This window comes from Ambystoma mexicanum, chromosome 1p, assembly GCF_040938575.1.
Source record: "Ambystoma mexicanum isolate Mex_15411 chromosome 1p, UKY_AmexF1_1, whole genome shotgun sequence".
NCBI lineage: Eukaryota > Metazoa > Chordata > Amphibia > Caudata > Ambystomatidae > Ambystoma > Ambystoma mexicanum.
The window spans coordinates 152,557,740-152,570,778 of record NC_090921.1 but is presented as its reverse complement, the minus strand read 5'-3'; the positions used below and the strand labels follow the sequence as shown (position 1 = coordinate 152,570,778).

Here is a 13,039-nt window from a genome sequence, read left to right as displayed (position 1 = left end):
TGTAGGAAGAAGGATGAGGCAGAGCACAAAAGAAGCTTGGTGCTAAATACATTGAGAGAGCAACAGAAGGGCCATCTGGACTATATATCCAGGGAAGCATATCCTCACCCCTAGGAAATATGATTAACACAGAAATGGCAGACTAGATGTGTAGGTGAGTTTTTACCATCCCTGGGACACCGGGGGGAAAGCAGGGAAAATTGGTCCTACCCACTGATGAGTGCATACACTGCAAGTGAACTTCATGGCGGAAAGGGTACCCCGTAGTGCTTTACCCACAGGAATCTTTCACCAATGGCATATAGGTTGGTTAGGAAGGGGACAGTGGGCTCGATATTGGGGGAACTGGTCAAAGGAGAGTTCAGAGCTTGTGCGGTGCTGTGCATATCTCTCATCCCAGAAAGGAGGAAGAGTCCCAGAGTAAACTTGCAAGGGTGTATTCCAACATTTACTCCTGTCCTCTTTCTCGTTCCATCCTTGCTGTAGGTTCATGTTTTGTATGTTGCCCTCTTTCTTCTACCCTTACTGTCAATCCCTCTACTTCCAGGCTTCCTTCCCTCCTCGCCTTTCCCTCCCTAATTTCTTTTTACTTTACTTCCTTCATCGCTTTTCGCCTTCAACACATAACTATTACTCACTCCTCTTTCCCTTCTGTCTTTCTCTCTCCCCCTTTCTTTCTTCCCCCTCTTCCTTCCACACCAATTCCTTCTTCACTGACTACCCCTCTCTTCCTTAGCCCTATCCTTTATCATGTGCTCTGTTCCCTCTGTTAAACACTGACACCACTTCTCATTTCCTGTCTCCTCCCGATCCTCAAATCCCTTCCTGCCCCTCTGTCCATCCCTTCTCCCTCCCAGTCTCACGTTCTTCTTACACCTTTCCTCCTATAGGTCTGAGCGGCAATGGCAGTAACAGCAGCCTCTCATCCATTGGATCTGCTAAAGGTAGAGATTTAATGTACTTCCCGCTGCACCCCCTGTTCAAGTTCAGCGTTTATGCCGCCCTAAAAAAACGAGCTGGTGTTTGGCTTCTTTGTAAGCACTGGCTGGTTTGCCACATAGGCCAACAGCTGAATGGGGATACACAATATTTGATCAGAATCCTTCTATTTGAACGAGCAGAGAGCTTGTGTTACAAAGGATGAAGGTATTCTGGTTTCATAATTGGTAGCTTAACCTCTAGGTCCTATTTCCTATCTTAACCGTTTAAATGCACACGACATCCATGTCCTCTGCATTACCTATCAATTGCGGAGATATGGACGTCTTCTCCCTAGCATCTCCGACTTTCATTGCAAGCCTGCACTATGGAAGGAATTCCTGCTACAGCTCTGCAATTTTGTACTAATAATGGGGTAGTATGGAGGGGGCTGGCGTAATAATTGTACTGCTACAGCTGTTGTGAGGGGTTGTACTAAGTAATCTTTCAGTAGATGTACTGGATAGTTGGGGTGCACAAGTGCTGTCTGTGGGCAATGCACTACATCTTCTGGTGGGCTAGTTTGAAAGCTGTCCTTCACTAACGTCATTCCTTGCCTTTTCCAGAAAGCACTGAGGGTGAGCGGGAGGTGGATGATCTGAGGAACCTGCACCCAGGAGCACTCCTGTACCATGCCGTTTCACTGCAGTGCCTCCCTACTATGGCTGATGCCCTGGCACATGGTGCCGATGTGAACTGGGTAAATGGAGCTGAGGAGAGTCGGACACCACTGATCCAAGCTGTGAACGTGGTATGTCCTCCATTGGCCGAGTATCTGGCAACCTCTGCTGTTGTGTATCATGAAGGGTGTCCTATAGGGGGATGTGCCCATGTTTGAACAGTGCCATGGTGGACCCTTGGTGACATAGTTGTCATGGTGAGTTCCGTTTGCTCTCATAGCAAGTCTGATGATTTGTATTAGCATGTGTGCTGTGAGGGTGAGCTCTATGTGCTAGGACATTGGGTGATTTGATTGATGGCAGACTGTAAGTGTGAGATCTCCCTAATATGAAGTCGCTGACATGATCACTGTTACGGTGAGATCTTTCTGTTGTGACCCATGATCGATGTGAGGGTGAGACCTGCCTCCTCTGATATTGTGTTACGTTCTCGCTGTTTAGGCGTTGCACTTTGCTGCAGAGCCTGACACTTTGAGGAAGCAGTCAACAGCCCCAACATGGATCCTGCATGTGCCCCAACATGGATCCTGCATGTGCCCCACATGGTCCTAGAGATTGTGCACAATATTTGCAGGAGTTAGAACTAACCCTGAAGCGCCCCTCACTCACCCATATAACAGCTGGGGTTGAAGTGCCCAGGCCCAATCTCTGTTAAATAGTTGAGTGGTGGTTAACAGGATAACAGATGTTGACAAAGGTAATGCACATGGCAGTCCCGTCATGAGAAATTATTTATAACCATGTTTTATTATACACTACAATTTGTATCTTATAAGAATAACTGATGCCTGTATCCCTAACTGTTGAGGAGTTCAGACCAGCAACATACTAAAAATAAATGAGTGGGGGCTACAGTGATCATGGGAGGTAATGATTGCCATTTTTACCGAATGCAGTGATGGTTTCCTATGGCAATTCCGGTTCCATATAGTCTTGAAAGAGTTATCAACAGATGACTGGAAACCAAAGGTAAGTTCACCGTTCTCATTATATTGGTTAGGAAAGGGAAGGGCTTGAGGGAGTTAAAATTGCAAGGTTTGAGATTGTACACATTGCTCTCAGATATCACAAAAGAACATTCACTTACCTTTGGGACTGCTGTCCTGAGTCCGTCCCTCTCTTAATTCTGAAAAGTCACTCAGCCTGCATTGGCAAGTGCACTAGAGTCGAGTAGTTGGGCGGCTCGGCGTGTGAGGCCTTGACAAATCACATTTTACATACAGGAGTGTAAAGCCTGGCAGGTAAGCTCGACAAAATGGCTGGTAAAGCAAATTGGAAAAAAGGTAGATGCAATCTAGCTGCACCCAAAAAACATAACTGCTACACACAAAGTTGACCCTGTGGTTAACAGCCTGGAAACAGCCAAAAGGGGTGCAGGTGTGGCTCTATCAGAAGGGACCTATAATAATCGCTTTGGGAAGATTACTGCATATTTTCAACCCAGGGCAATTGAAAAGGATGGAAGGAAGGAAGATGGCGTGCATACCAACGCTAATCATCAATGATTGACAATAAGAACTCCCTGCTTAACCTGAGTTACTCTTCGCAAACCAAAATCACCGTTCCATCTGGGAACACATACGTTTTGCCAGTGAATGTACAGGGAGAAACAGTTGAGAGAGCCGCTGTTGACAAGGCTGTGCAGCCTTTACCAAGGACTGAATTAAAATAGTCTGGTAGCAACCCCAGACCTTTTTGGGGAAGAGTAAAGGGGCAAGACTCATCATGTGAGACAAATGATATTCCCATACTCATGACAACTTTGCAATTCCCATTCAAGATCTTGTTAAAACATTGTGAGAAAATATATGAAGTCACAACAGAGCAAGTAGAAACTCTCAGAAAAATTGAAGCCAACCCTGTTAGAAATCAAAGTTCATTCGCTGTTATTGAAATTGATGGGAAAGCCAGTGTGATGCAGGGCACGGATCAAGATGCATGTATCATGGTAGAGGTCATAGATAATGACATAGGAGAAGATAAATCGGGTGGAAACTAGTCATCTGAGATGTATCTTTCTCTGAAGCAAAGGAGAAGGATAAAACTGTCTAAGATCCTGAAATCTAAATGAAAGATACCAAATGCAGACCCCTTGCTGGTTCCTCCGTTAGTCGAGGACGTGGAAAACCAGGCACCCGTCAGCAGTAAAAGGGCCAGGAGAAATGTAAACAGGTGAAAGTAGAGAGCTAGTAAAAATGCACATAGTTGGCCTATTAAGGAAAACCACACTGGTACATGAAGAGCGGCGAGGGAAGATAACAGAGATGGACCATACTGCTATTAAGTCCGTTGATGGGAGAGTGACACTGGTGCGCCATTTATCAAAACAGAACAGTGTGGAAGACTTGCCGAGCAGTCGGCTGAGCGGTTGGACAGAAAGAAAAGGGTGTCGCCTGGAGCCAACAGGAAATCATTTACGATTGCTTGTATCTTTTATGATAAACGAGACCTGTTAATTAATAGGTTGGTATTCCTGTACCTGTTACAGCTGATCCCCCAGCCCCCATTGCGTGTATTAAACAGCAGAGACTTTGAGTATGTAGACCTGATTGAATTACCAGGTTTTAACGTCTCAAGGGTTCACTGTTACTCTGTTGCCATAGTGGACATGAACGTTCACATTTAACCAGTTTTCTTCAACTGGGTTATGACCAAGACATACGATATGAGGATTATGTGAAACCAATGGCGGTTGTGCTGCCAAAGCACTGTGGGGACCTACAAATGACAACTAATAATTTGGGAAGAGTTGTGACGAAAGTGGGCAAACGTGAAAATACTGCAAATGAGTGGAACTGGCTATCGGGGTTTTTCCCATTAAAAACTTTAGGGAGACCATGAACCTGTAGCATTAACCAGGTGGATTTTCACATTTTATTGACACAGCAGGCTCCCTGGATTTCTTACTACAAAATGATTTATTTCTTGTGAAAGAGAGTTGGCTTATTTCCAACTTATAGGTGGACGGATATCAATTATTGCAAAAGGCCAGAAAGGGTGCTATTGGTTGCCCTTTCGTGGGCTTTTTGAGAAGGGTAAAATACTCTCATAAAGAGCATCCAGATATGTGATTGATATAGATAGGCCAATTGTATTGGCGGTAGAGGTGGACCTGAATATAGAAAAAAAGCCTGGGAGGCTGCTGATTTGGAACATCTATGATCCTCAGGGAGGGCATTTCACAGAAAATCTAATTGAAAGTATTACTTTTTTATTACTTGTGTATATCAAGATTGCTTGACTTTACAAGACTGCAAAGTATTCGTCTTTCATTTCACGATCTTGTTTCTTATGATGATTCACCACAAAGTTGTCCATAGAGCTCTGGCCCGTCTCAGAATGGGAAGAGGGAAAGAAAAGGAAAAGTCATTTCAGTTTGTTGCACTCAACCATTGCCGCTTGCAGGATTTTTGCAGTTGCAATTGTCCATGAGGTCTTTTCACCACTTAGCAACCGGGGCCACCATTCCTCTTCTTCTCGTAAAGTATAGGCAGATAGCACTGGGTTAAGATACACCTGTTTAGTCTGTCGAATCGCAGGGCATGACATTAGAAGATGTTGAACCGACTCAATCTGGCCAGTATCTTTACAGAGTCTGCACGTGTTGGTGCTCAAGAGACCTCTCACAAAGAGGATTTTGTTAGTGAGCAATGGAAGTTTAAATGCGCTCTCAGAAAAATGTGTCTTGGAGCATTTTTTATTCGGAAATCTCTGTATTTCATTCACTTTCATTATGTGCACAGGTAGATGGCTAAGGAGACTGTTTTTACTTGCAGTTTCTTGGATGACGATCCAGTCCAACTCCACTAGTTTCTTTTTAATTCTCAGTGGATTTAGGATCAGATCTTCCTCCGTGCACACAATTGAGTCTAGCTGCTTCTTTTTTTGGGTTGCCCAGTTCGACAGCATTTTACAGCTTCCTCCTTTTACTTCGTTGTCGATCAGTTTATATAAAGGGAGAGTATCAGGGAGAATCATTTTTCTGAAGAGTGACATTCTGCTGAATTCCACTATTGCTTTTAGAGAAAGCAAACCCAGCTCTCTTCTGATTGCTGGAGTCGAGGTTGACTTTGGGAGATTCAGCATTGATCTCCAGAAATATCTCTCTATTTTTTGCCAAATTTATGCAGCAATCATTGGCATTGCGTGTCTGCCATATACTAAAGATGGAACGACTTTTGATTTATAAAACTTGATCACTGGAATTAAGGAAAAACAACCAAATTTTGTGTCCATCGCACAGGCTTGTGCTGTCAGTTTCCGCGTTTTCTCCCAAAGATATCTTTGCATTCTTAATTCTGATCTGGAGCTGTCGATCATTACTCCCAGATATTTGAAATCACAAACTATTTTAATTTGGACGCTATCCAAATTCCAGTGCAACGTTGTTAACCTTTTTGCCGTTTTTTCAAAGATCATGATCTTTGTTTTTGCCTTGTTTATTTCAAGATTGTTACGGTCTATGTAGTCAGTCAAATTATTCAATTGTCGTTGTAGGCCGATCGGAGTTTGATCCAACAGTGTGATGTCATCTGCATATAATAATCGGGACACCGGCAACCCTCCAACATTTGGCGGGAAAGATCTGATATCCAGACACAATTCTTTATAATCACCAAGAAAAGCTGTAAATAATGCTGGAGCTAGGGGACAGCCTTGTTTTACCCCTCTTCTGGTAGCTATTTCATCTGATAAAAGGCCTTTTTGGTTGAGTTTGACTCTCATCGTGGTAGATTAATGGAATGATTTTATAAGTTCCAAGATGTTAATTGGGCATTTTCAAACGGAAAGTTTTGACCACAGCATTGATCTATCCACTTGGTCGAAGGCTTGCGTAAGGTCTATAAACGCTAGGAACACTCTTGTACTTCCTTCCATGATTTTACTTTCGATAATACTTAACAGCATGATGTTGAATGTTGTGCCTGAATTTTTCCTAAAGCCTCCTTGGAAAGGGTCTGCGCTGGGAGATGTCTTTGCCCATAATTGAAATCTCTGTAATAAAAGCATCACATACATTTTCCCGATGGTGTTAAAAAGAGCAATTGGCCGATAATTCCGTGTTTCGGCCCTATCCCCTTTCTTAAAGACTGGGACCACCACCGAAGAAGTCAAAGACCTTGGGATCGATCTTGAATCAGTACATTTCCTGAAAACCAGACTAATGAAGGTCGCCCTCTCGGATGGATAGTTCTTAAGGTCGATGTTTGTGACCCCATCCGGACCTGGGGCTCGTGAAGGTTTTAACTTGCGTATTGTTGATTCAATGTCCTCTTTGTTAGAAAGATCTTCCCAGATTATTTCCGGGCCACCCATGAGGGCAGGGAATTCTTGCGAAGGAACTTGGAATGAAGAAGTGAAGTGGGATTTCCACCTTTCTTCACTAACTCTGTTTGCGAATGAGGGTTCTGTCTGTGCACCTGAGGTTTTAATTAGTGCACAGAATTCCTGAGCATTCTGTCCTGCAACCTTTTTCAGCATCTCTTCTGAATCTCTTTGGTAGAGTTTTACGCGATGGTTTTTTACCCAGGATATGTATTTCTTATATTCGTCAAGAAACTGGGTTTGTAAAAACTTTGAAATGGAGTTCACAGATTTTCTTTTTAGTTGTCTTAAGAAAGAACTTTTTTCTACCAGCAATTTGTCGTATTGGTGAGTTGTTGTTTGGGAGAATTGGAGATTTTTTTCCAGGCCCTATCTTATTAGGAATTTGCAAAGGTTGATAGTCTATTCCAAAGGAACTTCGTCTCTATTAGGGTCCAGCTGTCTTTGATAGTTAGACGTCAGTTCCTCAATTCTTTGAGCAGTTAGTCTGACGATTCACTTGCTTGTTACTTTCGATGTTCTCCATCATCATTGGTTTGGTGGCTGTAAATGATTCTCATGAGATTGTGATCGCTTGCTACAGTTTGAATAACCTCAAAAGATGTCACTAACTTCAGCATTGCTTCTGACACAGACATAGTCAATGGTCGCCACTGAGTGTTCTCTCTCCCATGGTGGGATCTGATCTGGGTTAAGGAAGACCTGGTCGATGTTATAAAAGTCCTCGGAATCCATAAGCTCTTGCCAAAGCCCGCCACGATTTTCCGATGGGGTTTTCCTAGTTGGCTGGTTTAGAAATGAGGAGGGAAGACTTGGTTATGTTGGCGGGGGATTTAAATGCACTTTGTGTTGACAAGAAGGCAATCCAAGATAAAAAACATATGAAAGGCGAACGTGTAATGTTGCAGAATGAGTGAAACTGGTGTAAGGGATCAAGAGTAAGAGTCGGACACAGCAGCATTATGTTGTTGGTCATTGACTTTTATTAAGATGAAATAAAGAAATGGTTGGCAGAAAATCCTACCCTGCCTAACCAAAGGAGAGGTTTCCCTACCTCAACAAAACTAAGGGCTGTCTGTGGCAGGATGTTCAACCAAAAAGTATCCTCCAACCTATGCCCGAAAACCACAATCTGACCCTTACAGGCAAAAGTCGATATAATGTGCAACTCCGGAATTTAGGTAAGCTATACACTTATAGCTTTCTTTCAAAGTTCCAAATCATAAAGTTCTAAGGGGAAGAACAGAAAAGGAATAATGTTCCTCTAGGAAAAGGGGTCCTCCCTATTTTTCATCTGGTCTTCCACAGTCTATCTGGTACTTTTGGATGACTCTTCCCCTGCGTTTCTCCTTTCATACAATGTCTTACGTCACAGTTTCAAGGGGGGCGCCGCCTCCCATGAGTCTCCATTAAGCACACAGTTCTTTTGAATGCTTTAATCTCTCATTGGCTGGATCTCAGTTATCCTTAAAAGGGGTATGGTTCTTCCCTTTTCCTTTGATTGTCAGTGTTTGACATTTTCAGGGAGGGGTTTTGACCCCAACGCTTTCTCAATCCTTTTCCTACCCCTGGTGTACTCTCCTGCCAGGATACTTGCAGATTTATTACAGTTCTCGTTCTCTGGGTCTCAATTATCTTTCAAAGAGGTATGGTTCTTCTTTTTGTATTGATGGCCAATGGTTCACAATGTCATGGAGGGATCTTGACCGCTGGGCTTGCTTAATCATTTTTCTATCCCTGGTGTTTCTAGCAACTTTGTTACTTATCCCCAAAAGGGGTATGATTCTTCCCTTTTATATATTGTTTATCACTATCCCACAATTTCAGGACAGGTTTTGTATTTGTATTCATTTATTTGTAAAGCACCTTAAGCCCTTAGGTAAATGGGCGCTATTAACAAATACAAACAACAAGGTTGGACACACACAGGGAAACCAACACCAATTAAAACCCTAAGACAGGTAAAACTACATAAGACAAGAGAGAGAGCAGGCATAGGAATAAAATCACAAAAAAGAAAGGCAAGATTAAAAGCACTACAACCACAAAGGTACAAGCTAACAGCAACAGAGGTATGTTCTGACTTGAGTGTCGTGTAGACCGATGAGACCTCCGTCCCCAAGTGACGCACAGGGGAACAAAATAGAAACCCGCTGTGCGACCCTTGAGGCCACAGGTGAGAGATGTCTTCCCAGATCCACGGAGCCTCTGGAACACCGATGCTGCTGTCAAGAAGGAATGAGGTTAAGCACCAGGCAATCGCAATACAGGCAGGTAAACAAAAGAATCTAAAGTGTCTTACCTATCTGGTGTAAGGGAGACCCAGGTAACCTAGTAGGGAGGTTCGAGGCTCAAAAAGATACAGCGGTCCCTGGAGTGGTAGAACCGCAGGTAAGCGTGGATACAGGTAGACCACCTGTAAGATAGGGCTTGACTTGGGCGTAGAAGTACAGCAAGATACTCAGGGATGATCCAAAGACAAGTCGATGTGCAGTCCAAAAATCCGGCAACAGGTAAACAGTTCCAAGCAAAGGTACAAGGGGTGTCCAAGAGAGTCCAAGATCGAGTTCCGTGGTCGAGGTAGCAAGGAGCAAGTAATAACGCCAAACAGGGTCCGAAGCCAGCTGAGAAGCAATGATCGTCCTGCCTCTCAGTTCTTTATACTGTGTGTCCCTGGGTCATGTGACGTCTCTGGGCCATGTGACGTCCACCAAGATCACGTGAGGAACGCCACACTGTATCACGTGACCGACGTGATGACGTAACGCCGTCCCTTCTGCGATACATCCTCCAAGGCAGTTGCCAATGCAGGAAAGGTTGTAAACGAGCCCGTACACCAAAGAAGGTACGGTGTTTTCGGTTCTGTGGGTTCACCGAATCCCTTGAGCCTCGAAGCTGGGGTGGAGATGTTTGGGGAATGTGAGCAGTGTTCTGATGTGGGGAGGCCTGATGTGCTGAGGATCGCCTAACATAGCCCCTCCCCAACGGCCCACGACCCCGTGGGCAGGATGGATGGTCCAAATGGAAACGGGCTACCAAGCGAGGGGCGTTCAAGTCAGAGGCGGAAACCCATGATCGTTCCTCCGGGCCGTAACCCTTCCAATCCTCCAGATACTGGATCCCTCCCTGTCACGCCACGGGAGCGGTTTTCAAGAAACCCGCTGTTCACCAAGCGTCTCGCTGAATCTGATGTAAGACGGAAGGGCAGCAAAAGAATCCTGCTTTTCCGACCGAACTCACGCAGAAGGGCTTGGAAGTTACCTTGGCAATGGTGGAAGCCGTTGTCAAGGGGAGGGAATCGGCGTCCAGGAAGGAACCCTTAGTCACATGACTTCCCCTTCTTAAACTCCGCCCTGTCCTATGCTCAGTGCTTCTGATTGAGCATTTCGGTTTACTGCTTCGATCCGTGCTATGTTGATTCTGCTTACGCTTTGTTCGGACCTGCTTTTTGGATTACCCTAGTCTGCCTTGGTACCTGGAACTTCTGATTTGTTTTCGACTTACGGCATTCGTCCCTGGATTCGCTACTTGCCTGTCCCCTGGTTCTGGCACCGCTCGTCTGTGTTTTCGATTCGGACTGGACTTTGGCTTGATGTGCTTGACCCTCTTGTTGTTTACGCCTTTTGGATATCGGATTTTCCGTGCTTTGACTTCCTTTCTTTCTCTAACTCGCTTCCGTGGAATTTGAAGTTCTCAGCCTCAGCTGCACCGCGGGATCCTGCCAGCCTCCGCTGCATCGTGGGATTAGTAGTTCTCAGCCTCAGCTGCACCGCGGGATCCTGTCAGCCTCCGCTGCATCGTGGGATACGTAGTTCTCAGCCTCAGCTGCACCGCGGGATCAATAACTTCACGTACGGTAACTAGTGCTTCATTCTTATTTTTTCTTTGTTGAGGGAAGTGGGTCACCTCAATCCATACTAGTAGATAGGACCTTCCCTCACATTGGCTGTCCAAGGGTTATTCCTACCTATACCAACTGTTTAGTTTACATAGCACTTAGAGTATTGGTTATATCATTTATTTTCTCAGTTATTCTGTTCTTTTCACGCAGTGGTTTCTGTTACGTGACATTTCCATGACTCCCGACTAGAAATCTATAGTTCTGGGTTTGCTATTGAAGTCACCAATTCATTATCGTATCTTTCTTCACAGCCACGAGGTCTCCAAGGATTCCGGTCTTTCAATTAATCAATCTTTCTGGATGTTCCTTTGTACATTCAGAGAGGTATATTGATCGAAAGAATTCTTCCTCTACACTACGGGGTCAAGTTTGTGAGGAAGAATTCTGACACTCCCCTAAACCATCTGGAGCCCAAAATGGCCGACACCTCAAACATCAGGAGAGGACAAGGACACCGGCGCAACAGGGGTACGAAGACGGACAGAGTCAGGACAGGGTTTGAGGAGGGAGACATGAAACACAGGATGGATGCGCCAAGAGCTGGGAAGCACTAGACGGAAAGCCACCGGATTAACAACCTTTGATATCACATAAGGACCGACAAAGCGAGGTAGCAACTTCCGACAACCCACTAGGCGAAGATGACGGGAAGACAACCAGACCCTGGAACCCACCACCAGAGGGGGAGCAGCCCGACGTTTGCCATCCACACGGGCCTTCATAGCAGCCTTTGCTTCAGTGAGATGAACCACTGTACTAGCGTGTAAGGCAGAAAGATCCCTAAGACATGTCGTGGCAGCAGGGTTCGCAGAATCAGAAGCATCAGGGACCGGCAAGACCTTGGGATGTTGGCCATAGAGGGCGTAAAAAGGAGAATAACCAGTGGCTGAATGAGCCGCATTATTATATGCGAACTCCGCAAGCCGTAAAGCGGCCAACCAAGAGGTCTGAAGTTGCAATATAAGGCAACAAAGGTATTGTTCCATAGATTGATTCGTCCTTTCGGTCTGTCCATCGGTCTCAGGATGATAGGCCGAAGAATACCTGGTATCAATGCCCAATAGCTTCGTCAGGGATCTCCAAAACCGAGAGGTGAACTGTGACCCTCGATCAGATATAATGACCGAAGGAAGGCCGAATAGCATGAACACATGTTCAAAAAACAAATCCGCTAATACAGGAGCCGAAGGGATCCCTTTGCAGGGAACAAAACGGGCCATTTTAGTGAACGTGTCCACCACCACCCAGATGGAGTCGAAGCCCTTCGACTTGGGGAGATCAGTAACGAAATCCATCGTCAACGTATGCCAGGGCCTGGGAGGTACCGGAAGCGGAAGCAACAACCCAATTGGTCGACCCCTTTGATGTTTAGCCTGAGCACATACTGCGCATGATCTAACATAACATTCTACATCGCGCTTCATAGAAGGCCACCAACACCAACGCTTGAGAAGATCTAAAGTGCGCTCTTGTCCGGGGTGAGCGTTAAAGGGAGCGTCATGAGACCACTCAAGGGCCAGATTACGTGTGTCAGGTGTGGGAAGGAACAGGCGTTCATGTACGAACGGTAATGCATCAGAAAACACTGGGTCCCATTCTCGCAACTGGTCAGAATGATCGCTAGTCCAGGATCGAACCGAGTCTATCAGTGACAATGAGGGAGTACAGAGACAAATCACATGACTCTTGCCGAGAACAGTGTCGGGGAATGTAGGCAATTGGACCCCCCCGGGGAACGTGACAAGGCATCCGCCTTCCCATGTGCCGTTCCAGGACGGTGCATAATACGGAAGTCAAAAGAGGAAAAGAAAAGATGCCATCGGACCTGTCTGCTATTAATGCATTTCAGAGAGGCCAAATCCTGTAGATTCCGATGATCGGAGTATACTGTGATGGGATGTTTAGCCCCCAGAAGATGATGACGCCAAACACGGAAAGCGTCCATAACAGCCAAGAGTTCTTTTTCCGTAACGGTATAATGAGACTCAGTACTGGAAAACTTACGGGAGTGGTATGCCACTGGATGTAATTTGCCTGTATTAGGACATGTTTGTGACAGTACCGCCCCGAGGGCAAAGGAAGAGGCATCTGCCTCGACTATGAACGGAATATCAGGATTGGGATGTTGGAGTACCGGTGCGGTAGTAAAGGCGGT

The 13,039-nt window shown here is 45.3% G+C and overlaps 1 protein-coding gene across 4 annotated transcripts in view; it reads left to right on the top strand.

The window, feature by feature from the left end:
• Positions 1-13,039, top strand: part of ACAP1 (ArfGAP with coiled-coil, ankyrin repeat and PH domains 1) — a 671,900-nt gene that overhangs the window by 527,187 nt on the left and 131,674 nt on the right. For 3 of the 4 annotated variants that reach the window (XM_069645604.1, XM_069645621.1, XM_069645630.1), the window contains 2 exons: positions 891-944; positions 1,545-1,729. In XM_069645604.1, coding sequence (XP_069501705.1) covers positions 891-944; positions 1,545-1,729 — 239 coding nt within the window. The remainder of the gene's footprint in view (positions 1-890; positions 945-1,544; positions 1,730-13,039) is intronic. The other variant, XM_069645612.1, reaches the window with a different exon arrangement.